The sequence below is a fragment of the Terrapene carolina genome, unplaced genomic scaffold, assembly GCF_002925995.2.
Source record: "Terrapene carolina triunguis isolate 2854851 unplaced genomic scaffold, T_m_triunguis-2.0 Scaffold558, whole genome shotgun sequence".
Lineage (NCBI taxonomy): Eukaryota > Metazoa > Chordata > Testudines > Emydidae > Terrapene > Terrapene triunguis.
In genome coordinates, this window is record NW_020664909.1 from 6,671,683 (window position 1) to 6,698,849 (window position 27,167).

Consider the following 27,167-nt stretch of genomic DNA (forward strand, 5'->3'; position numbering starts at 1 on the left):
GTGTGAATGCTCATATTCCAGAATTAGTTTAAACTAGTTTGGAATAAGGCACTCTAATTCTGGAATAAGTGTGTCCACACATGGAGTTAATCAGGAATAGTTAATCTGCGTTCAATTCACACTATACTTTATTCCAGATTAATTTTCATATAAAGGCTTGTCTATAACTTCAGAATTTGGCTCACCAACCCATGTAATTCAGCCACAAATGAGCAGTTTTTGAAAAAAAATAAATCTGTGCATTTGTGTGGTAGAAGCCTTTCTATTTTCCTAGTAGTTTGGGGATCATAAATTGATAACAAAATTGATAATTTTGGTTTGACCTAGAGTGGGGTTACGTGTCATCACTACAAGTAGTTTATCAACACTAGTTTCCTACTCTTTGACATCCAAACGTTCTCACGAGTATTTAATTGGGTTGCATGTCAGTGGCTGTGCCTGGAATAAAAAATTAAAGTCACCACCTCAACTAAAGGGGGCGAGGTGGGGGGGGGGGAAGGGGAAGTGCAGCTATTAAACAATGCATAATATGCAGGAATTTGCTTTCTGTTACAGAAATGGAGTTTGAATGCCACTTTTCAATCTGGGGACTTCTAGCCTTTATGACTATGGGTCTGATTGTTTCATTGGTCATAAATATTTCATACTGCATAGCAAACAAGCAAAAAGGTAAGAAATGACGTTCTAGCATGCGCACGCAAAAGATTGTGTTTGAGTATTTGAGAGAGACTACAAACAAATTCATCACCACTGGGAATTTTCTGGCAAGCAGACAAGGTTTTTAAAATGAATCTTTTTCTAAAAATTTATTCTAGTACTAATACATTTTTAACTTGCAAGGCACGGATACCTGATGTCACATGGTATGACAACTAAAAACAAAAGCTTTCAAATCAGTATGACTCAATAATTAAAATAAATAAATAAATAAATAAATAAAAAAGCTAAAAACAATCCTCCAACCTACTGTCCCCAAACGAGCCAGCCAGACATGAGGAAGGGGCAGATTTTAATTCAGATAATGTTTTCAACATTTTTCACATAGACAATTTCCCCCATCTGTAAGTTTTAGCTACCTGAATTTCAGACACGACAGCACTAGAAGTACACATTAATACAAGCGATGAATCTAGGCGGCAATATTTTCTCCCTCTGAATTCAGGAATGCTTATTAGAATTTCAGATTTCATCCAAATTCTATTTTTTCTTCATTAGGAATTCAGCTGTGCTCCAAAGGGGGGGGGAAAGGTGTGTGTGTGTGTGGGGGGGTTGTGTATGTGTGTGTGTGTGTGTGTGTGAGAGTGTGCGCACACCAAGGTAGCTGTCAAGCCATCCTATTGCTGACAAAGAGGTGACTTATTTTGCTTCATGGATGCTAGCCCATGACTATTGGTCTGGTCTACACACAGATTTTACATTGGTATAATTATTTTTGAATAGGGGTGTGATTATTTTTTTTTAAACTGAAACAACTATACCAGTACAGCCCCTAGAGTGGATGTAGTTACACCAGTATAAAGATAGCTTATTCCCCTTCCTATATAGGAGTAAGCCGTACTGATAAAACCAGCCCTGGAGTGGTATAACTGTGTCCCTACTAGAGAGGGGGTTATATTTCTTTAACTATACCAGTACACAGGTATACAAATTGTGAATAAAGAAGTCCTGTGTAAACAACTGGTACTTGCAGTGCACAAGGAAAACGAGTTGGCTGAGAGCTGCTAAGGTGACACCTACTCAATGAGCTGCAAGGTAAAATATTTTTATGATGAAAATGAAATTATTTCCAAAACTAAGCAGGGAAGCAATGAGATTGAGGATGTGATGTCCACGCAATCAGATTTTCTGAGAGGCACATTCTGGAGGCCAGAACGCAGAACTGAGAGCCAGGAATTCTTGAATTCTAAACCCAGCTCCAACAATTCATCCCTTTGTGTCCTGGGACTCTCTGCTTCGCTTTCCCTATTTGTGTAGCAGTAGGTACCCCCTTACTGAGACATCACTAGTAATGTTTGTAAAACCAAACAAAGAGGAAAAGGTGGTGAGCCTGCCAAGGCTACTGCTTACTCACACAGCATTCTTTCATTGTTTCTTTGTTCTACCACATCCTGTTTATCTCCACCTGGTGTGGTGCATCATAAGTTTACACTGTAAATTCTTTGGGCACAGTGACTAAAATGGGGACTTAATGGGGGCTTGTAGGCATTAGTACAATACACAGAATATTAATAAACTGTGTTAGTCACAATTTAAATCTAGATACTCCTGAGGAAAAAAAAAATCCTCAATCTGAATCGGAGAGCCTACAGCTTTCAATCTCACACAAACAGCATGAACAATGCTACTGAGACATTCTTAGACTCACATCACGTTTCTCTCCAGGAGTCACACAATACAATTCTGTTCAGAACAAAGCCGTAAAGACAGCAAATGGAACTGTTCAACAATTACACAATTAATATTTTCTTTCTGCTTAAACTACTTGTGTTTTAAAATATTTTCCAGGTTACACGTACAGAGACTATCAAGAATATAATCCAAGGTATGTTGAAAATAAATTATGTCTGATTTAAAAAGGTTAAAATAGAGTATTAAGTTACAATGTCTGGATTTGAAGGAATGGACCAGAGGACATATGAAAGGTCTTGTTTGATGTACAGTAACTCCTCACTTAAAGACGTCCCGGTTAACGTTGTTTCATTGCTGATCAATTAGGGAACATGCTTGTTTAAAGTTGTGCAATGATCCCTTTTAACATCATTTGGCAGCTGCCTGCTTTGTCCACTGCTTGCAGGAAGAGTAGCCCATTGCAGCTAGTTGGTGGGGGCTTGTAACCAGGGTGGACTGGTAGCCTCCCTAAGTTCCCTGTGCTGCAGCCGCCCAGCAGGCTATCAATTCCTGGCAGTTCAACTGTCCCTCCCCCCACTGCCACGTGCTGCTCCTGCCTTCTGCCTTGGAGCTGCTCCCAGAGACTCCTGCTTGCTGTGCGGGGGGGGGGGGGCGCTAATGTCAGGGTGTCCCCCCCTGCTCCTGCACCCCGCTTACCCCTTCTCCATATAGAGCAGGGAGGGGACACGGACGAAGAGAGGCATAGAGAGCTTGGGGCAGCAGCTGCTGTCTCAACTTCCTGATCCACTTAAAAAGACAATACATTTAAGAGTGGGTCAGCTTACTTAAAGGGGCAGTGTGCATCTCTCTCTCTCTCTCCCACACACAAGGTATGTGTCTGTCTCTGTCTGCTATGCTGTCTCCCCTCCCTTGTGTTCATGCTGCCTTGTGTGAGAGGCTACATTAACAACAATGTGTTAACCTTGGAGGGCTCAGCCGACTGCTAGTTCATCATTTAGCAGCAAGACATTCCCTGGGAAATATTCCTCCCTCTTCCACCCTCTAACTTCACCACCTCGACCAAGCTTCACAATCGTCATAGCTGTGAACAGTATTAAATTGTTTAAAATGTATACTGTGTGTATATCTATATAATATATAGTTTGTCTGGTGAAAAAAATTTCCCTGGAACCTAACCCCGCTTAACATCTTTAAATGCTTAAATTTGCATTTTTCAGGAACATAACTACAACGTTAAGCGAGGAGTTACTGTACATAGAAACATTTTTACAGCTAAAAGGGGTACTTAAGGAATGAAGGAACGAATGCAACTTGTAATGGGACATACTGCACTCACTTTATTAAGCAGTTGGAGGGAGTTCTATTAGCAGTATGAGAAGCATGATAGAGTTAATCAGTTTAGGATACCCATTTAGCCTGCTATTTATTATTGCTTAGCCTCAGCGAGAATGAAGATGAGCCCTCCGAACTCATTGCTAACTGCTCTCATTAATTACCACTCCATACTCTTAGTATTTGTACTTATATTTTACAGAATATGTTTAAAAAAAATGGCTCTGGATGATCTAACCTCATGTTTTTCAGAAAACGGAGACATTGACAAAGCCCTTCTTCACCCCAAAACAAACACACAAAAACTTTAATACAAAAATGCTGTCCTCCAACAATACCCTACCGTTGATTTGTCTAAAGTTAGCATGTAGACAGCCATAACTGCCCAAACAATGAAAAATACCATTTGAAAAACTAAACCCCATGACTTCATTCATTTTGATCAGGCACGGAATAAGGTGCATAGCTAGGAATGTGTCATACAAAACATCTTTCAGCATGCAGAAGCCTGCATGCACAATTTCCATTTTTTGGGCACACGTCATTTTAAAACATCTAGCCTTTAAATTATACCATTCATTGAGTATAGGATGCCCTTGAGCACCAAGACCTGGAAGATTCTGGATGTTCTATAATCCAAACTGGGGATTGCACTTGCCAATGATTTCTTTTTCCTTCTTCAGATCTGCTTTTCTCCTCTACACTTTCATCACCTTCAGTTTGTAGAGCTTTGAAGGTCAGAAAATATTTAGGCTAAGTGTGGTTTTTACAAAACGGATTACAAGCATATTAAAAATTCTTCAAGTGAACTACAAGGATGATCTGACAATTAAGATCCTGAACTGGGACTCAGGAGATCGGGGTTCAACTCCTGGCTGTTCAACAGATGCCTTGCCCCAGGTCCCCTATCTGTAAAACGATACCTGTTGTCTCCCACACTTCACCTGTCTTGTCTATTTGGACTGTAATCTCTTCTAAGGCACATGGTTTTTGTTAATTATCTATGTATGTAGGTCTATATGAAAAGTGCTCAGCGCAATGGGCTCCTAACCTTGATTGGGGCCTCCAGACACCACTGCAATTTAAATAAAAAAGGGTCAGGTTCATTATGTGCAGCATAAGATACTTCAACACACAATTAGAGAGTGAATTAAAATTATTTCTGATTCCCCATTATAGCTATGATGATGATTATACTGAAGAATGCCCAGTTTATGGCAACCTCAATCAGGAGATTTTAGGTAAGATATCTTATCCTAAGAACTTATTAAAATCAACATACATTAATTAGAGTCAGAATGATTAACATCCTTTATGAATGGCTCTTAAAACATGAATTTCTGAAGCACTGTTTGTTGATAAAATGGATACGCACTTGTTCCAGTTACAGGGGAGAGAAGCAGTGAACCTCCAGTTGCTCATTTTAAAACCAAAATGTGTTAATTCCCATAATATTAACCTAGAACTTGGGATAGTGCTGAGACAGTGGATTGACTAGTGCAAACTGAGTTTGCTATTTTACTCTCCAGACATTAAGCTATGTGAATGAAGAGGGCTATTTAAAGGTTCTCAAAAGCACATAAGGGCTAGTCTAGTCTACATGCAGAGTTGCACCAGTTTAACTAAAGGTGCAATGTTAAACCAGTACAAAAGGCTGCATGGACTTATTTCAGATTCAACTAGGCTTATTTTGTTTTTTTCTTAGAGAGATTAGCAATAGATTTAAACTAAACTCAAAGAAGACACAGTGTTCACAAGGGGGTTTGCACCAGTCTAACTAGAACCAGTGCAAATTTGTGTTCACACCCTCAGCCTCAAAACTGCTCTATGAGGGAAGATGTCCATGTTACCAGGGCATAAAATGAGGCATGAAAAGAAAAGGTAACTTGGCCCAAATTCATAGAAAGTTAGTGGCAAAGCGAGGAATAGAACCTTGTCATTTTGCCCCCCCCCAGGCCCTGCCGTTACTCTAACCCTGACTCCGGGTATTTCTCTTACCCAGGTACTGTCCCTTCTCAGGTATATTTAGCTTGTGAGACCTGACAAATTACATGGCGACTGGCGCTATCAAGTCTGTCAATGTTTTAAGTTATCCCATAATTAAAAGTTCCAGTAAAACTTTTTCTGGACAACCTAATACTGTCCAATAATGTGATACCGTGAAAATAAACTCTACCCAGGGATTTCCTAGCTTTTTATTTCCTGGCAGCCGGGAGAGTGAGAGAGGGAATATAGTTTAGAACCTGAACTTCCACTAAAGTAGATTTGGAGAATTGAGTTCTATAACAGGGTGTCTGTTTACTCTTTAATCAGAGGAAGAATCTTCTAACCACTATGAAATTTTTTCCATTTCTAATTATCTCTAGATGAATGTTGCTATGAACAAATGAAGGCCCATCCTCGGAGACACGCTAATGAAGTAAAGGTACCCTTACTTATATTCTTGCTCTTAGCCTTCTGCATTAAGGAAGGCACTTTGCCTCAGAGCTCCTCACATGTACCCAATGGCAGAATATAACCCAAGACTTCAGTCTTCTCCTTACAAAAATGGACACACCGATTCAGCAGAGCACTTAAGCATGTATGTAGGGTGTTTTGCTCCACCAGGACCTTAATTGAGGAAGTCTGAGGATTGCAAGCAGCTAAGTACCAGTCAGATGTGTCAAACTTGTCAATTCATCCATTAGTCTGATGAAAGATTACATGTTGAAGTCATTTTAGTATTTTGATTACCAATGTTTTGTAATGTACTCAGCCATGTAGTATTGGGATACTGTATTAAAAACTAGAAAACCAGGATTTTTGGTTATGTGGAAGACATATCCACTACTATAAATTCAGCAATGGCCTGAAATTAAAAATGTTGCTAACCATTGCTAATAAGAAGTTGCCAAATAAGTTGCAAGCTGAAAAACACGGTAATCATGAATTCATGAGGGATACAGTTCTATATTTGATTATCTCTAACATGCCCAGTACAAGTACCCTAAAAACGTAAGGCCCAGAGTAAATACCACACCCTATGGCCAACACCACACATCCTCCCTACTCCCAAAGCAAAACCGGTGTAGGATTTTGCACACCCTGCAAAAAAACTGGCATCTGAGTTAACTCTTTACTAAATACCAGGATAGGGAAAAGAAGAAACAGGGTTGGGAAACCATCTAGTGATGTCTCTGATCCCAAAAATTTGGGGTTGACTTTTACCAGTAGCTCCTAAAGTGGGGTTCCCACACCCCTGGGTGTCCACCCTGGGTTATGCAGGGGTCTGTCCCTTGAGTCAGGCCAGAACACAACAGCGTTCCGGCACTTTTGCCGCACAGAGAACAAAATGGCATCCTCTGCACAGCGTGACCTCACACATGCTGTGAGAGAGAGGTCACATTGGCAGATATGTTCCAATAGTACCAGAAACGAAAGGGGTCCAGGACATTTAGTCAGATGCCAAAGGGGTCCTTGGCAGAAAATAACTTGCAAACCACTGACTTATACAATACACCCCTCATCCTTCAAAACTGAAACAAGAAGCAATGGGCTTAAACTGCAGCAAGGGAGGTCTAGGTTGGACATTAGGAAAAAGTTCCTAACTGTCAGGGTGGTTAAACACTGGAATAAATTGCCTAGGGAGGTTGTGGAATCTCCATTTCTGGAGATATTTAAGAGTAGGTTAGATAAATGTCTATCAGGGATGGTCTAGACAGTATTTGGTCCTGCCATGCGGGCAGGGGACTGGACTCGATGACCTCTCGAGGTCCCTTCCAGTCCTAGAATCTATGAAACATCTCACAAGAACACTATGCTGAAGGTTCCAGACTGGTGGGTTGCCTTAAGAAGCTGAAAATCTTAAAAGGTGTAGTGATTAAGAAAAGGATTAAACTGAACAAAAATGATTTTCCTCTCAGGTGGACGTTGAAAGTCAGATGTGCTATGCCTCCCTCGATCACAGCATCAAGGAAAAACACAGGAAGCCTAGGAAAAAGAAAACTCCTCCGTTAGAAGTGAATGAAGAAGAGATGCCATCTAAAAACAGCACCCTGGCTTCCCAAACTAGCATTTATCTCAACAGTGACCAGCTGACCGCTGAAAATAAACCAACAGAGGAAGCCATTCATGATGACCCTATCAGACTGTTTGGCTTGATTCATGCAACATAGGAAAAGACTTCTAAAGAGGATCCCTGACCCAAATGATCACACAAGATAAAGTAGATCTTTCACTTGTTTATGTTGGGGGAAAGAGACTGAATAAATAGTATCCTGAATTTGGGAGAATAGCTTGGTAAATGAAACACTGATCAATGGTATAAATGGGTAAGTGATGCATTCAAATTGCTGGGCATAACTGCAAACTAATTTAGGTCAGCAGGTAACAGGATTTTAGACACAGACTGCTAATTTTTAAAGCAACCCAAAGAAGAGCTGGCCGCCTTCATATTTATCTATTTTGTAAAGGAGTTACAAGAGCCAAGTATCTCTCAGAATTTGCCCCCAAATTAGCAATTATCCTGCATACTTTATACCAGGACTTACTTCTTCATTTCTGTTGGCCATGTGGCCCATTTTAGATCCCTTCAAGTGGGATCCATGGACCTCTGTAGAAAGCTAGCATATTTTGTCTGTTATTCTATGTTGTTTCAGAAGTAGTTTGGGAAATCATCAGAGGCACTTTAAGACTGACATATTTAATAGTTAAAACTTGTTCTGCTGTTCAATATTTAATACTTTCCTACTGTGACCTGCAGTAATATTTAAGGTTAATTAGAAAATAATGTAACTGCTTCAGTTCATTTCATTAGTGCTTTGTACATCCAGCAAATTTAATGATATCCCTTATATACTCTTAGCTTCCTATGGTGAACAGTACCAGAATCTCAAATCTCTACTTCTGTACCAATAACATTTTATCTGTCTGTATTCAACAGTCTATAAAAGAAAGTGGCAAATGATCTGTAAAAATAAGCCTCCCGAGGAGGACAGAATGATTTCTACTGGGTTTTACATTGTCACTTTAAAAACTATTTTAGGAAGACTGGGGAATAAAAAGACTTTTCCTAACAATTCAGTAACTATATGCATACGTCATACTTAAAACTTACAGCACAATTTTAGTTTGAAAGCTCTTTGGGTGCAAAGACTAATTTTATGTATGGCACATTTTGTGTGCTTTGTAAATAGTAATAGTAGCAAACAATAACACACCACTGCTATAATGCTGCTCCATCTGGGTGCCAGGGCAAAGGGGTAGATTTTTCCCATATAAAAAGCATAATGGGCTCTGGTGCCAAAGAAAAGCAGAAAGAACTTGATTGCTCAAGGTCCCATTTAAAAGCAACACACAAATTAACTTGCTTTCCTAGAAACTATTTCATTCTAAGTGAGATGTAGACAACTAATGTTACAGAGGCAGAAATAATGCTAGTAGGGAATCAATAGAAAATACATGAAGCATTATAAGAAAACAATTCCCCAGGCTAATACCTCCCTGCCCCCCAAAAAGAGGTAAACCTGAACCTAAACACGGGAACATCAGAACAAGAAATGCTATCTTAATCTGGTCACCTTAGTTACCATAGTCGAGTGAGATTGAATCAAAGTAAAGACTGAGCCCTATATCAACAAGCTCTTGGCCCCATGAGCCAAAAAAGTTTTGAACAGCATCTCTGTTAATGGTAAGGTGACCAGATATCCCAATTTTATAGGGACAGTCCCAATTTGTGTGTCTTTTTCTTATATAGGCTCCTATTAACCCCCCACCTCCTATCCCGATTTTTCACATTTGCTGTCTGGTCACCCTAGTTAATGGTCAGATGTAAAATAAGTATTTCAACTAAGCTGACACACCAAACAGATCTAGTACCAAGCCCCTTCAAGGTGATTACAAGTAAGGCTTATCTAACTAATTAGACAAGCAAACAGCCCCCAAGACAAGTATTCATGTTGTCACATTTATATTATACAGGGAATACAAAATAAGGAATATAATATTCTCAGTGAATACAATTTATGAAGCCTTTCATCTAAATAAAGATTGGCCAGGGTCTGTTACTCCCTATGTTTCTCTCACTTTTTCAAAGGGCACTCCTACCCCACAGTACCCACTTCCTGGCTAGATAGCTCTGCTGAGGCCTGCCTTAGCTTCCCTTTAACTCAGTCTCCCTTAAAAAGTCCACACAGGCCAGATCTTCAGAACATTCCCCCCTCCTGGGGTCCAATTTATTAAAACCTGCAGAAAGTCTTTCAAAAGAAAACTCAGACTTACAATCTCTTCATCCCAGTTTCAGCTGGGACCAGTCTCTCCTCCCTGAGGCTCTGTCTTCCCTATAGAGTTCCAGTACTGTTCACCTCCTGTGCTGTGCTGTGCTGTGCTAAGCACAGCCAGCCTTCCAGGAGGCCTGAAGTATAGCCTTTTCCATTGCTACCTTCCTTCTACTGATTAACAGCCCAGCCAGGGCTGCCTTATGCCCTACAATGCCTGTAACTGCTGCTAACCTGCAGCTGTCTATCCCTTTGTAAGGCCCAGGTGCCTTCCCTTCAGCACAACTGGGCAGCAGGTAATCAGTCCAGGTGCACTGGACCCCACACTCCCTCTCGAAGGGGCCAGTGATATTGTAACACACTGCTTGTACTCTGTGCATGGATTGTATCTTTGGCTTCCCTCTCTCACGCTGAAAATCCCAAGTGTCTGATAATCAAGGTTCAGAGAACTTTATCAAGGCCCCAATTCCACAAAGCACTTATGCTTAATGCCCATTCAAGTCAGTGGGATTTAAGCACTTGCTACACTTAAGGGCATGTACTTAAAGTCCTTTACTGAGTTGGTGCCTAAGTCAGTACACTTGGTTCCCTCTGTGGCATTGTCAGTCGTCACTGATTTCAGTCAAGTTATGACAATTTACACCAACATAGGGCCTGCAATATTCTTTTACTTGTCCCTTGGCAGTTTGGTGGGAGAAGTCAAGATGGAATTTATCAGAGATTCTCTCCCGCACTTAGCTTTCCCTTCCTGGCTGATCACTGCAATGGTTAAATTATCTACGGTTGTCACCACAGCCTCCATTTTAAGATAAATAACCGTAACGTTCATGTCAATAATACACTGAGACACTTCTACTGTTGCTGTGTGAGATAGAGCTTTTTTCTCCCCAGGCTGCAGATATCTATATAATGAAGCATTTTGCTGGCTCTTTGGTCTCAGGATCACTTTTTAACCTGGACTAAGCCTGTTGCGTTTAGGCACTACATCCCTGAAAGCCATAACCTGGCCCAGCAATAGCCTTTGTTAGTTTTTTTGCGATAGTGGTTTTTTGGGGGTTGCTGAATGCCTCTTAAAAACAAGCTGTCTGGCAGAGAATTCTTCCCTGCTCTTTAGGCAACATATCACCTAGTGGACCTGACGTAACTTTTGGTGTTATTGATTAAATGTTATATAATTACAATGAAATATAAAAGTGAATTTATTAGGATAATGTTAAAAATAAATATTTGCATTATTTAAATATTTTACAATGTTAATGACAAACTTTTAAAATGATACAGTATAGTCTGAAACCACCTTCATCATATCAAAAGCATTTTTGACATTCGCTAAAGTCAAAAGAAAAAGAACGAAGCCATAGTGAACAGGCTAAGATGACTAAGACAAGAGATGGCAGACGAGACAGAAAAGGTACCATGTAGAGCCAAGATGTCATACAGATATCACCTGTCTAGTCTATAAGTTTTTCAACAGTGTCACCTGGCACATCAATAGAGCTCCCTGGATACATCACCATTTCTTAGATAGTGGATAGAACTAAATATTGAAAAACAAATGACAATAAAGAATTCCACAATTTTTGTTATGTGCTACTCTCAGCATTCTCAATCGAGAACTGCTAGCTTTTCACTTACAGAAATTAATATCAGATACAGGATCAAACAAATGCCTCGAGGTTTTTCCTGGACCACTTCTCTAGAATTCTAGTCTGTTGGGACAAGTAGGTTGGAATATATCTACTTAAACTCAATCTGATAGCTTTTCTCTAAATAATTTCTACTATATCTTAACTGAGTAAGAATTGTACAATACTGCTAGGCAGGAATGGACATTACCTTCTATCACCAGTATTGGAAATATTACCCCTAGAACAGCCAGGGCCCATCCAAGGAACATATTGAAATATACTTTAAAGATGTTCCGGAAGAGTTAAAACAAAAGAAGATAAATTATGCATGCAATATTTCAATGATGGAGAGGATTTGGGATCACTGAGTGGGGAAGAATTTTATTTTAAAAGATCCATTGGAAAGGGTATTTGCAGAGCATATCAACTACTATTCATGTGTGTTTAGAACAGGAAGAAACATAAGCCAACAAAAAATATAAAAGAAAGAATTGTTTGTGTTTATTGTTAAAAGGCAGACATCATCCCATGGAAGAATCCAGTGTTCCTAAAGTCAAAAAAACCCACCCAGTGAATGGAATCTTATAACTGATTTATGTTCCTTTGTGCCATATCACCTATCCTGGGGGGGGTATAGCAAACAAAAAGAGAGCGCTTGAGATTGGGATGAAGGACTTCTAAAACTACATGCACAAGAGCCTTTTCTACTACTAAGATTAGCGACAACCTAGCAATGCTTTCTGTAATATTCAGGAGAGGTTCTGCCTACCTTTCACTCGATTATTTTCCCAATAAAATTATCTTTAAAGTCAATATGAACTAGGTAGCTGAACTGTTAGCTGGGGAGAGTTGTTGCCCTTAGAACAAGTTTTCTGGTTTCTCAAAAAATAGATGAGAAGTCTTGCATCTTACACTGAGATTGAAAGCTCTTCTGGGTTAGGACCATCTTTTTGTACTGGGGCTCCAAGGTACTACAGTAATACATACATGCAACCAACCAACCAGATGACTACCTCGGTACAAAGTCACATGCATACGGAACAGTGGTTTTCCTTCCTAAGGAGTGCAACAATGTCCAGTTAGGGTTATTGTGGACACAGAATGTATGTGCATGTGACCTAATGGGCACCAGGCACCTTAAAATGATTCCTCTAACTTTTAGGAAGCAGCATCAAACCTCCCAGGACCTGTTGGGAAAGAGAAGCATGCTCCTGTGGCCTGAAAGAGGGCTGTAATAACGCTGCTGTGCTTGCAGCAGTTATACTAGCAATTACATTAAAACAATCTCCCTGCCAAGAAAGGAACAGGAAGTGGGGGCATGAAAAACAAAACAAACAAACCCACAACACAATGAAGTGCTTGCAACAGCTAGAAAGTTTTCTTCATGGAGCAGAAAAGATTACCCAGCAATGGGAGCTAAGCCAAAACGTGCACCAGCTGAAGTGATGTGCTCTGTAAATCTGGGAGAGCATTTGCCCTTGAAGTACCTACCAAACATGGGGTAGGCAGACAAATTTGTCCTGTAACAAGGGTTGAACAGGTGGAAAATATATTCTATCTTCCCCAAGAATAAGAACGTGAATGCGTTCTGGTGCCTCTGATAGGTTATTGCATATATACTGGCCTCACTGGCATGTTATTTTTTCTGTGCTTTAGAGTATGTGGACCCTTATTACATCACATTATGAGGAAATTGTCATTTGTAAGACTGGGAATGATGAAATTGCAACACCAAGTTCATATTTAGTAGTGCTGTCGATTAATTGCAGTTAACTAACTAAAAAAAATTAATCGCGATTAATCGCAGTTTTAATCGCACTGTTAAACAACAGACTACCAATTGAAATTTATTAATTTTTTGGGGATGTTTTTCTATATATTCAGATATATTGATTTCAGTTACGACACAGAATACAAAGTATACACTGCTCACTTTACATTATTTTTTATTACAAATATTTGCATTGTAAAAATGAGCTCTGATTTTCAGTGCCCAGCAGCACCTAGGCCCAGAGCAGTCATTAGAGGGAGTGTCCTGCTTAGCCTGCATAGCCCTGAGCTGGAACATGCTCAGTCACTCCATGAGGGTGACTAGGGTCCAACCAAAGTCATGGCCATGAAAAACAAGTCAAGGACCATGAAATCGGGTCTCCCCCCGTGAAATCGGGTCTCCCCCCGTGAAATCGGGTCTTCTGTGTGCTTTTACTCTATACCATACAGATTTCACAGGGAGACCAATGTTTCTCAAACTGGGGGGTCCTGACCCGAAAGGGAGTTGCAGTGGGGGAGAGGGGTCACAGTATTGCCATCCTTACTTCTGCATTGTCTTCAGAGCTGGGCAGCCAGAGAGTGGTGACTGTTGAATAATTTGGCTGAAATTTTTCAAAACTCAGCCTGAGGCAAACATCTAGCATGGAAAATTTTAGCTTGAAAGATTTGGTTGCTACAAGTAACTGAAAACAGGGTCTTATAACAGGAAGTGTTGGGAAATCTTAATAAGCAATTATACCAACCACACCTACCGTGCAAGCTTTTTTTAAATCCACATTTCTGAACCTTTTGGAGCATTCGTCAGACCTCCCTTCACTAACAATTTGCACTTTGAAGAGTTCAGATTTAAAAACAGGACTTTTTAAAAATATCCCATAGTAAAAATGTATACAATAATTAGGGTTGTAGATTAATAGCAGTTAACTCGCGCGATTAACCAAAAAAAATTAATCGTGATTAATCGCAATTTTAAATCGCACTGTTAAACAATAGAATATCAATTGAAATTTATTAAATACTTTGGATGTTTCTCTACATTTTCATATATATTGTATTCTGTGTTGTAACTGAAATCAAAGTGTGTATTATTTTTGATTATAAATATTTGTACTGTAAAAATGATAAACAAAAGAAATAGCATTTTTCAGTTCACCTCATACAAGTACTGAATTGCAATCTCTTTATCGTGAAAAGGCAACTTATAAATGTAGATTTTTTTTGTTACATAACTGCATTAAAAAACAAAATAATGCAAAACTTTATAGCCTACAAGTCCACTCAGTCCTACTTCTGATTCAGCCAATCGCAAAGACAAACAAGTTTGTTTACATTTACAGGAGATAATGCTGCCCACTTCTTATTTACAATGTCACCTGAAAGTGAGAACAGGCGTTCGCATGACACTTTTGTAGCCCGCATTGCAAGGTATTTACATGCCAGATATGCTAAACATTCGTATGTCCCTTCATGCTTCGGCCACCATTCCAGAGGACATGCTTCCATGCTGATGACGCGTGTTAAAAAAATAATGCGCTAATTAAATTTGTGACTGAACTCCTTGGGGGAGAATTGTATGTCCCCTGCTCTGTGTTACCCGCATTCTGCCATATATTTCATGTTATAGCAGTCTCGGATGATGACCCAGCACGTTGTTCATTTTAAGAACACTTCCACTGCAGATTTCACAAAACGCAAAGAAGTTATCAATGTGAGATTTCTAAAGATAGCTACAGCACTCGACCCAAGGTTTAAGAATATGAAGTACCTTCCAAAATCTGAGAGGAACGAGGTGTGCAGCATGCTTTCAGAAGTCTTAAAAGAGCAACACTACATGCGGAATCTATAGAACCTGAACCACCAAATAAGAAAATCAACCTTCTGCTGATGGCATCTGACTCAGATAATGAAAATGAACATGCGTCAGTCCGGACTGCTTTGGATTGTTATCGAGCAGAACCTATTATCAGCATGAATGCATGTCCTCTGGCATGGTGGATGGGACATGAATCTTTAGCACATCTGGCATGTAAATATCTTGTGACGCCAGCTACAACATTACCATGAGAATACCTGCTCTCACTTTCAGGTGACATTGTAAACAAGAAGCAGGCAGCATTATCTCCTCCAAATGTAAATAAACTTGTTTGTCTGAGCAATTGGCTGAACAAGAAATAGGGCTGAGTGGACTTGTAGGTTCTAAAGTTTTACGTTGTTTTATTTTTGAACGCATTTTTTTTGTATACATAATTCTACATTTATAAGTTCAACTTGCATGATAAAGAGATTGCACTACAGTATTTGTATTAGGTGAATTGAAGAATATGATTTTTTTTTTACAGTGCAAATATTTGTAATAAAAAATAAATACAAAGTGAGCACTGTACACTTCTTATTCTCTGTTGTAATTGGAATGAACATACTGTATTTGAAAATGTAGAAAACATCCAAAACTATTTAAATAAATGGTATTTGTTATTGTTTAACAATGAAATTAATTTTTTTAATTACGTCATTAATTGCGATTAATTTTTTTTAATCGCTTGACAGCCCTAAATTTAGTAAAACAAATATAATCTATTAAACTTTATAAAAAACTGCCAAATCCAAGAATGTATAAAAAATTTATTACGCAATTAAGATTTATGATGAAGTAAATTGAAAATTAAACATTAAAACCGCAAATCTGATAATACAGCCACATTACAAAGTCATAATACATTATACTGCATTTGGATCTTCTAGACCAGTGTTTCCAGGAGCTTAATAACGTGCATATATAAAGCAGGGGTGCACAGGAGAGGCTAGGAATTCTGGTGGAATACAAAGCCAATGTACATTATTATTAGCATATTAAAATCCATGTCTATAAGCAAACAAAGAAATGCAAATCACATTCTATTACGGCAAACACTACTAAATATAAAAGTTTAACAAATAATTCAGCCCAAAGAAGGAATCTTGATTCCCTCCAGTGGACTTCTGGGGCCAAATGAATGACTCCTCATTAAGGAAAGGTGCCCTGCCCACCTTGGCTGAAGGCAAAGCTGGTCTCCAAGGAATTATTTTGGACGAGAGGGAACGTACATAGCAGGACTAACTATATACTAGAGCACTATTCCTCAGCTCTCTCCCTACCAAAAAATGCAATTTTCAGATTGCAATGGTTAATTAAAATGTCTTTGATGTCTTTACAAATTTATAAAATAATATTCTCTCTGTAGCCTTCCAGAAATGCTCCTTCTGTATCTTTAGTGATGAAGTCTTCCAAAAGAACACCTGCGCTTTTCTCTCTCCCATCATTGTAGCTGAGTTTTCTGGATACCCTGGAAAAGAATTTTAGATCATAAGTTACTGGTAATTAAAAAGCATCCATGCTAGCTGAATCTCCAAAGAACAGAACAGAAGCTGCATGCCAAAGCAAAGAATCTAGCAACCTTAAAATATTAATGGCAAAATGCAATAGGCCTAATACAGGAATTCCCACATCCACCCAACTGCCGAAAATTCTTTATTTTTTCATTGTATTAATGCCTAAATAATATGAATAAATTAAATGAAATCTGCTTTAACGTAATTTAGGTTAAAAGCTTTAAAAACAACCTACTGCATGTGTACGAACAGAAATGTAAATTAAAGTTTTGCTCCACTAAGCAAATTCATCTATACAGAATTCATCTACAGCTCTACTTTTCATTTTCCCCCTCAGGAATTGAAGGATTGGCAGCTTGTTGTTTAAATTTGTTGTAAACTAATCCACTCTGTGATCACACCCTCAAGTGGTCCATCCGAATACAGTCTGAGCCAACAATTCATAACAGATCTATAATAAATCTGTTAGTTATTGACCTTTCCATCTCTGAAGTTGATCTTTAATAATTAGCTTCTTGCTAGAGGTTGCCAAATCCAAAGTCATTACAGACACAAGAGGACTTGGCTGGTTCTTCCCCAGCTGCTGATTAGAACATACAGCAGCTTTGCTATCTACTTGACTAAGATTTCTGAAGACTTCAAAACCACACAGGGCAAGTTCCATTTCCAGGATGTTTACTGCAGTCATCTCTTGGACCTCTAAAGCTATCATAATGCTGGCCTGAGGAAACTATCCAGATGAGTCTTAATTCAGGTTACACAAATGTATAGTCACTGATTTGCAATTAAGGAACACATTTTCTATTCCAGATAATTTAGCAATCGAAGAGTCACTAATGCTTTTCACATGAAGCCTGTTACTTGTATGGACGAAGAAAAAAAGTTTCTGGCTCAAAACAAATTGCCCATATCATAGGGAGAGGTTTCCATTTATAACAGAGAGAAGAAAAAAACATGAATTAAGAAACTGAGTAAAGATGTAATAAAAAATATTTACGTGAGCAAGCTCAAGCAAAGCTCACAGAAAGACCACCTATCCATTAGCTTGCTCAAGATCATCCACTAAATCAACTATTTTTTAATCTCATATATAAATGAAAGGCCTTAACCAGAGAGAAATTCCATACTTTCATTAAAAAAGAAAATGAAAACAGCAAACAACTAAGCAGGAGTGGAGATGAAACTGCAGAAACACACACACATAACCAGCCCACTACATTTTCTGTATATATCATATGTTAGAGAAATTGTTTTTGAAAATATATTTTTGTCATTTTTTAAAAGGTTACTAGATTAAGGATAATCTAGGCATGGTCCAATATCTAAACAAATACTTTGCCTCAGTCTTTAATGAGGCTAATGAGGAGCTTAGGGATAATGGTAGGATGACAAATGGGAATGAGGATATGGAGGTAGATATTACCACATCTGAGGTAGAAGCCAAACTCGAACAGTTTAATGGGACTAAATCAGGGGGCCCAGATAATCTTTATTAAATTAAAGGAACTGGCACATGAAATTGCAAGCCCATTAGCAAGAATTTTTAATGAATCAGTAAACTCAGGGGTTGTACCATCCGACTGGGGAATTGCTAACATAGTTCCTATTTTTAAGAAAGGGAAAAAAAGTGATCCAAGTAACTGTAGGCCTGTTAGTTTGACATCTGTAGTATGCAAGGTCTTGGAAAAAATTTTGAAGGAGAAAGTAAAGGACATTGAGGTCAATGGTAACTGGGACAAAATACAACATGGTTTTACAAAAGGTAGATCGTGCCAAACCAACCTGATCTCCTTCTGTGAGAAGGTAACAGATTTTTTAGACAAAGGAAACGCAGTGGATCTAATTTACCTCAATTTCAGTAAGGCACTTGATACGGTTCCACATGGGGAATTATTAGCTAAATTGGAAAAGATGGGGATCAATATGAAAATTGAAAGGTGGATAAGGAACTGGTTAAAGGGGAGACTACAACGGGTCATACTGAAAGGTTAACTGTCAGGCTGGAAGGAGGTTACTAGTGGAGTTCCTCAGGGATCGGTTTTGGGACCAATCTTATTTAATCTTTTTATTACTGACCTTGGCACAAAAAGTGGGAATGTGCTAATAAAGTTTGCGGATGACACAAAGCTGGGAGGTATTGCTAATACAGAGAAGGACCGGGATATCATACAGGAAGATCTGGATGACCTTGTAAACTGGAGTAATAGTAATAGGATGAAATTTAATAGTGAAAAGTGCAAGGTTATGCATTTAGGGATTAATAACAAGAATTTTGGTTATAAATTGGGGACACATCAGTTGGACGTAACAGAGGAGGAGAAGGACCTTGGAGTATTGGTTGTTCACAGGATGACTATGAGCCGCCAATGTGATATGGCTGTGAAAAAAGCTAATGCAGTCTTGGGATGCATCAGGCGAGGTATTTCCAGTAAAGATAAGGAGGTGTTAGTACCGTTATACAAGGCACTGGTGAGACCTCATCTGGAATATTGTGTGCAGTTCTGGTCTCCCATGTTTAAGAAGGATGAATTCAAACTGGAACAGGTACAGAGAAGGGCTACTAGGATGATCCGAGGAATGGAAAACCTGTCTTATGAAAGGAAACTCAAAGAGCCTTGGCTTGGCTTGTTTAGCCTAACCAAAAGAAGGCTGAGGGGAGATATGATTGCTCTTTATAAATATATCAGAGAGATAAAAATCAGGGAGGGAGAGGAACTATTTAAGCCTAGTACCAATGTAGACACAAGAACAAATGGATATAAACTGGACATTAGGAAGTTTAGACGTGAAATTAGACGAAGGTTTCTAACCATTAGAGGAGTGAAGTTCTGGAACAGCCTTCCAAGGGGAATAGTGGGGGCAAAAGACATATCTGGCGTCAAGACTAAGCTTGATAAGTTTATGGAGGGGATGGTATGATGGGATAGCCTAATTTTGGCAATTAATTGATCTTTGATTATTAGCCCAATGGACTGTGATGGGATGTTAGATGGGGTGGGATCCGAGTTACTACAGAGAATTCTTTCCTGGGTGCTGGCTGGTGAGTCTTGCCCACATGCTCAGGGTTTAACTGATTGCCATATTTGGTGTCTGGAAGGAATTTTCCTCCAGTGCAGATTGGCAGAGGCCCTGGAGGTTTTTCGCCTTCCTCTGCAGCGTGGGGCACGGGTCACTTGCTGGAGGATTCTCTGCACCTTGAGGTCTTTAAACCACGATTTGAGGACTTCAATAACTCAGACATAGGTTAGGGGTTTGTTACAGGAGTGGGTGGGTGAGATTCTGTGGCCTGCATTGTGCAGGAGGTCAGACTAGATGATCATAATGGTCCCTTCTGACCTTAAAGTCTATGAGTCTACTGTATTGTGTATTCTGTTGCCTATAAAGCTGGATTAGTTATGAGTCTACAAGAACAAGACTCTGAGGGAGCTGACGTTTCAGAAATCTGTTACCTTAATATTTTCTTTCTAAACAAAAATCACAAATTAATATTTGCCCACTGGAAAGCTGGAAGTCTCCCATTTCCAGTGGTAGATAATATTGTACCTGTTTCTAGCTTTAGTATGCCACAAGATATCAAAACCTGAACCTGTCAATGTACTAAAGTTATTAATCCTGGGTCTCAGAAAAGTAATTTTTTTGGGAGGGAGGATAGGATTTAGGGAAGGACACGTGATGAGAAAAGAAGCAAATTCTGTGATACCTTTAAAAATACTTGTGGATGTTAAGTCAATCTGCAGATTGGAAAGTTAGTGCTCTTTCTATATATTGATAAGGTAGACAAGATGTCTGTCACATTTCATACTTTATCATATATTCCATACATGTGCACATAGATTTAAATAATGTATTCCTGTATCATGTATACATACCAACTACAGCCTTTAAAATCTTAATGTAAAAAAGTCCCATGATACAATATATTACAAAAAGTCAGTGACAAATGGATCCTAAAAATATAGGTTTATACAAAGAGTAATGTAGTGTTATCAATTTAGTGATTAGCTGCAATCATTTTTTTATCATAAGTCCATAACCTATATATAGGCCCCCCTACTCCTCCAAACCACCACATAAAGAAAATAAAAAATAAGGAGCACAGCACATTTGTAAACCTTTTCTAAAAAAATAAAAAAAAAAATCGAATTTATTTTGCTGCTATTTTATAATTACTGAAAAGTCACTTGCCTTTGTTAATATTTTTGTGCACTTCTGGATGAGCCATTACTTTGCAATGTTCTAGGGATACTTGCATAGACATTTGCAATCCTGGATTCTGGTAATAAAAATAATGGGGTCATAAGGTTAAGCATCACATTGAGCAACCTATCCAGTACAGTATGTTAAAATATTGGACTATTCTGACCTTAGGAGCAAGCTCAGAGCAGCAGTTCTAAGTATTAAAAAAAAGCATCAACTTACTTCCATCTGCGAAGTATAATGAACGTTCTTTACATGAAAGCCTCTGGCCAAATTTAATTTCAAATACAATTTGTACTTTATAACAGTGAACATACTTAAATGTAAAATTAATTTCCTTTAAAGACCTTATAATTTATCAGCATTAGAAAAGGATGGAAATATCTTGCAATTAGGTTTAGGGTCACAGAAAGGCATTGCGGGGAGCTGCAAACATCAGTTAAGAGATATAATATAAAGGGATATAAGAGGTTAACAACTCAGAGCAAACAATAAAATGAGACTTATCTTGGAAAAATGAGCCCTAAAGAAATACTGTTAACATGAAAAAAAACCTTATTTCTGAAGAATTTGTACCTACTATACTTACCAGAAACACAGATTATTAAAACTGTAAGGCATTAACAAAAAAGTATATTTTTTTCCAGTCTTTTAACTATGTGCATTTGAGATTGTTTTATGTAGTCTGTCACCATTTCCCCTGCATATTGAGTTAGTTCTTCCCTTGCTGAAAAGATTCTAGTGTAACAGAAAAACTTTTTTAAAAGAAGTTAAATTTGACAGTGTCCATTCATATATCTGGGGAAAATAATTCAGAACACAAATGTTCAATGGGAGTGAGAAACTTCTCAAACAGAAATGCTGAAACTGATGGCAGTAGACAAATTAGATACACGTTTGCAATGCTACCTTGTAGGGAAAAAAGCTAGTGCAATTTGCTTACATAGAAACATCATATCAGAGTAGAAAGTTAACAGTCCCTCTTCCATATCGCTTGTATGTCATCAGACATGGAATACTGCATTCAATTCTGGGTTTCATTATTAGAGCCCTGTGCAAATGCAAAATTTGGATTTGCATCTATCTGCGATCAGCAAAAATGGTTCGTGTATACAGATATTAAGCGAATATCTGCGGATTTGCAGGGCGCTACTCATTACTGGACCTATACTAACTGGACAGAACTTAGGGAACAGCAACAAGAAATGACATGGGGGGCCGCTGTGACTGATTTATAAAGAATGATTAAGACAGTTCAATACTTATGGTTTGGCACTTAATCAGGTATGAACTGGAACATAGTAGTGGGCTACAAAACATTTAAATAGTATAAAATACTACAGATACAGGGGAGTATCAATAATAAAGGCAGTATATAATAAAAAAGTCAACATTTTGGTTGAATATCAGAGGGAAACAAAAGCTATTTAGACTGAAGAATCCTGACCCAATAGAGGTGGTAGAAGCTCCATCACCTGGGACATGCAAGGACTAACTGTGCTAAACAACAGAAGTGCATAACAGGAAATAAAACTCTGACGTGAAATGGAGATGGGCTAGATAACCTCACAGGAACGTTTCATGTCTACTTTCTGTAAATGTATCCGATACTGTCACTTTTAACAAGCAGATCAGGGCGACAACTTTAAAGAAAAGAAAGTCAAGTTTGTTTACATACTATTTTCCACTTTTCCTCTGACATGATTGAAATTATTCATCCCTATATATCAAGTGTCCTTCTTTGGGAACCCCAGAATGGACATTTCATGAGAGAATATCATATCCTCCTTGGAGAGGGATATTTATGTAAACAACTAGTTCAGAGATCACAGAAGGTAGATCAGAGTAACCAAAAAGTTATCACTAGGAGATTCCAGGGATGTAAGGCAAGGATGACAAAAGATATCAGAGGTAAATGACACCTCCTTTGAGACCAGAAGCTGGATCTCCATCAAGCTATTCTGCCAAAGGGTAACCTCTGGAAAAAGATGTGGTCCCCAAAGTGTGAAATTTTATTACTCTAATTATGTTGATGATACCAATCTAGGTTAGCTGTTGTACAGATTTAGCCCAGATCTACAACTAGGAGAGCTTTGCTGGTATAAGTGTACCACAGTAGCAATGCACGCTTAGTGCAGATTCAGTTTATACTGGCAAAACTGAGCTTTTGCCAATATAGCTAATACATTATGGATAACCTGAAAAATTTTGCTTGACTAAATGCTGTTGTAAGAGAGCAAGACAGACTCTGACCAGAAAATTCTTTCCCCTTACATGACTTCTTTAAAAATCTTAAGGGCTTTCCTCCACCCCTGCTGATGTTTAGAAGGGTCTTTTCATCAAGGGAAAAGGCCAGCACCCCCATTAAATGTGTTTAGGTCTGCCCATTTCCCATTTGTCTCCTGCTTCTGTTTACACTACTGACTGCAGGCCAGCTTCAGCAGCAGCAGCACTGAAGGAAAACCTCCCAACCTCTGAACTCTAGAGGAGTCCCAAAGAGTGAAAAATCCCTCTCCTGGCTCCCACTACTCCCTCGTCTACACTATAGTTTGGAGAAGGAAGAACAACCTTCCTGTCCCCACCCCCAGCCACATACAAAATGGTCTGTGAAGGGAAGAAGGGGGTCCCCCTGGCTGTCCCTTTTTGCCTCTTGCCTACACAGGGCTCCCAGGAAAAGGGTACACTCTCCTGGCACCAAACTTAGAAACAGCAAAAGCTCTTCTCTTGTGTTTCTGGTAAAAAGTAAATGCCCCCTTACAGGCACTAAGGAGAGGCATACCTGCTCCCCACAAGAGCAATGCAAAAGTGATGACATGCTAATGACAACTCACCATTAACAGAATCATGAAAGTGAACAAACACAGTGCTGTCAAAATGCACAAAGTAAAAAAAGCCGAGAAAACAGAAAAAAAATCTTGAATCACTTTCAGGTTATCTTATGTACTTCTTGCAACAAGAGGATGTATAACACCTCCAAAGAGTAATGAGATTTTTCAAGTTGACAGTGTCCCCATAAGTTTCAGCCTGGAGATTTTATGGCCAATTTAGATGGACCTGAAAATAATGTATTACATTGGAAATATTGACAACTTTAACTATGAGAACTATTGAAGCAGGTGCTGTTGTATCTGAAGTAGCTTATTTTAAATCTCAAGCTTCAGATTTACAATTCTCAGCAAGTCTTTTTAATGGTAAATATAAAGATTAGGAATTTTATAGGCCCCAGGAGTTTGTGCTTATCTAATCTCATACCAGTTTAATTTTTCAAATTCAGAACTTGAGCAAATCTTCTTGCTGACTCGGTGGCAGCACTTTAATTTAGTTTAACAAGTCCTCCTAAGGCAGATCTACACTTACAATGCTGCAACAGTGCAGCTGCACCACTTAAGCAAAGACGCTCCTATGCTGTTGGGAGAGCTTCTCCCATCGCCGTAATTAATCCACCTCCGCAAGAGACAGCGTCATGTCAATGGGGGAGGCTCTCTGCTGACATAGCCCTGTCTACGCTGAAGGTTAGGTTGGTATAACTATGTCGTCCAGGAGCCTTGATTTTCACACACCTGAGAGACAGTTATATGGATTTAAGTCTGCAGTGTAGACCTGACCTAGGACATATTTGTAATCTTGTTACTGTGTAACCACCAGTTCTGTAGAGCTGGAACAGGAACTCCGCAAGAGTGGTAATAAAAAACTTAGTTCTTGAAAACATGATTAACTAATCAGCGACTTCCCTACTACACATTAACGGATATTATCTATGTATGATATTAGCAATACAGCAGAGAAGGGGAACAGGAAAACCAGTATTTATTAAATGAAGCCTTAAGAAGAAAATTCTGATCTTATCCAAAGAAAAAAAGTAAAACACCCCAACAACTCTCAAGCTGTGGTCCAGGGTGCCCTTCTTGGGGATCTCCAGAAAGGAACATTTTGAGACATATCCAAGGATTGTTGGGAGAAGAATGGGTGTCCCTTAGGAAGAGGTCTGCAGAATGAATGAGTTGGAGATCTACTGGCTTCCCCTTAAGAAAAGCCCTCCTAATTGATAACGTAATTCATAATGCCTTTTGAAACTTACCTTGCACAAAAGTACTTGGACTAACTGGATAAGTGTGATTTGAAGACGTATGAAACCCAGAATCCTGAAAATGAAGCACTGAGAAATTAAATCAAAGTAGACACTTACAAGTGTGTTACAGTTAACAGCCTGGGTCAGAACAAGGAAATGGGAATCCTGCACTAAGGGCCTGATTTAAAACCCACTGAAGTTAATAGGAGTCTAATGATTCCAGGCCATTATCTTGTCCGGCTCAGTTTCTCTGCCTGCCTCTCTCACACAGGGCTGTGAAGAGGATTTAACAATGCTCATAGTTTGAGATTTTATTCCGTTTAAACTCAATTGCAATGAACTAAGATTAAACTAATACTTTTGTTGAATATTTGTAGGGGCCATATTCCCTAAAATGGGGAAATGGGATTAGGGGGCCCATGATCTTAATAACACTTCAAGCATTTCAACCATACTGGTCAAAAAACGGAAGCAGAAATTTTAGATTGACTTAAAGCTTCTCTTGGACTAAATCAATCTTTTTCAAAATGACTGTAGTACAAGCTATAATTTTTTACCCTTCTGCACATTATCAACCAAAAATAGTATAGTAAAAGTGTCCTTACAAAGTTTTCAGATGCCTGACTTTGACAATTAGGGCTATCAAATATGCCAGGAACAATCCCATCCATCACACTTGAGAAATCCAGGCCAGTTGTCTGAGGATTAATATTTTTTCTATGAGGAGACTGATTACTTGCTCTAGGAAAAATATCTTCAGGTATATTTTTCAGTCTCTTTACAGGTGAAGACAAAAGATCTTCATTGTGGAAATCTGCTACTCTTTTAATTCTGGTAACTGCAGGTAAAGTTCGTATGGGTGAGTTAATTAAAGCATTTACAGTTTCTGACATCTGTATGCCTTCATATTTCCTTAAGTTCGAAGCTCTCAGAAATGTGGGCAGTTTTGGAAACCCTTCAGAACACAATCTCTGATAAACCTCATCAAATGCACTATCATATTTTTTATGAGACTTTACAGAATTACAGAAGTAGGACTTGATTAGTCCTTTTTCTTTAGTGTTTGAAAGAGGCTTTCTAATCTTAAGAGGTTTCTGAAGTTCTTTGGGGCACAGCTTCTGGTAAAGTTTTTCAAATTCATCTTCACATTTCTGGTGAGTCTTGACTGGACTTTGATTCACAGGAAGTGAGGAAAAAGAATGACTGCGCTGCAGTGAAAAACCTCCCCTGAAAGTTTTTATTTCAGGATTTCTGATTAATGCATTTGATGTTCTTACTAGAGAATAGTTGTTAAGTGGTGGAAAGGTATTAGCATCACCATTCAAGTTGCAAGTGGACAAATGGAACCCTGATGTACCATCGAAAGCTGTATTGTCAGTTTTGCCGTTCTTGCTCTCTTTCACTAGACAAGGAGATGTTGTGCAAGTTACAGAAAAGCATCCCAGAGAAAGTACTTCAGGCAGCTTCCCATTTGGGCTGCCTTTTGAGTCATGTAGTGACACGGTGGTCTGAGGTGGATCCTCAGTTAGAAATGTTTCTTCTGTTCTAGCAGTAACATTTGGAAAAACAGACTCTGAGATGTTTTGGTCTATTCTTTGAATGTATGAATTATCTTCTAAATTTCCAGGCCAATCTATTTCCATTTCACTTGTATTAACATGTGGGTAAGATACCATACCAGATTCACCATTAGTCACACACCGTGTCTGACATTTGCCATCATGAAGAAGTTGGTTACTCTCATTTAAATTATTTCCAACAGGCAATTTATGATCATTACTATTTGTATTAGGCAGCACAGGCTTCAGTTTAGATGTCCTGAACCTTCTTATTCTTTCTATGGTGACATTAAGCTTTGATTTTCTAGGAGGCCATCCTCTGTGTTTGTAGTGTCTGATTATGGAATCAGCTGCTTTTTTCTGAGAGTGTTTGTTCATCAACTTGCTAAGTGTCTCCACCATTCCTGGATACAAATCTGCAAGTGTGACATTGTTCCAGGAACATTCTTCATTTGCAGACTGGTACTCTTCCATGAAGCTATCATAGCCCGTTTCATTTTTTTCCAGAAAAGGTATATGTCTGGGTAGAGTTATCTTATCTGCTGAAATAAGAAAAGCAGAAACACATAGTATGAGAGACCTGGATGCAGGAGGTGCATTTCTAGATTCTGCTTTCCTTCTGAAACCATTAGCTTGGTTA

The 27,167-nt window shown here is 38.8% G+C and overlaps 2 protein-coding genes across 2 annotated transcripts in view; one reads left to right on the plus strand and one right to left on the minus strand.

Moving 5' to 3' along the window:
* The first annotated feature begins 557 nt into the window (after positions 1 to 557).
* LOC112106880 (T-cell receptor-associated transmembrane adapter 1) lies at positions 558 to 7,835 on the plus strand. The gene is made up of 5 exons (XM_024200353.1): positions 558 to 669; positions 2,506 to 2,542; positions 4,861 to 4,922; positions 6,048 to 6,106; positions 7,584 to 7,835. The coding sequence occupies exons 1-5, from the start codon at positions 558 to 560 to the stop codon at positions 7,833 to 7,835; spliced, it is 522 nt and encodes a 173-aa protein (XP_024056121.1).
* An 8,105-nt stretch (positions 7,836 to 15,940) lies between these two features.
* HJURP (Holliday junction recognition protein) overlaps positions 15,941 to 27,167 on the minus strand; it is a 48,863-nt gene continuing 37,636 nt past the window's right edge. Inside the window, exons 10-13 of the mRNA XM_026659031.2 lie at positions 25,574 to 27,069; positions 24,978 to 25,041; positions 20,888 to 20,975; positions 15,941 to 16,656 (exon numbers count right to left, since the gene is read on the minus strand). Of these exons, the coding sequence (XP_026514816.1) occupies positions 20,893 to 20,975; positions 24,978 to 25,041; positions 25,574 to 27,069 (1,643 nt within the window). The 3' untranslated portion in view covers positions 15,941 to 16,656; positions 20,888 to 20,892. The remainder of the gene's footprint in view (positions 16,657 to 20,887; positions 20,976 to 24,977; positions 25,042 to 25,573; positions 27,070 to 27,167) is intronic.

Excerpts from the sequence above, each read along its gene's own strand:
- LOC112106880 (XM_024200353.1), top strand. The coding sequence starts at position 558 with ATGGAGTTTGAATGCCACTTTTCAATCTGGGGACTTCTAGCCTTTATG. Across the intron at positions 670-2,505 it reads CATAGCAAACAAGCAAAAAG|GTTACACGTACAGAGACTAT; the intron begins GTAAGAAATGAC and ends AATATTTTCCAG. Across the intron at positions 4,923-6,047 it reads CCTCAATCAGGAGATTTTAG|ATGAATGTTGCTATGAACAA; the intron begins GTAAGATATCTT and ends AATTATCTCTAG.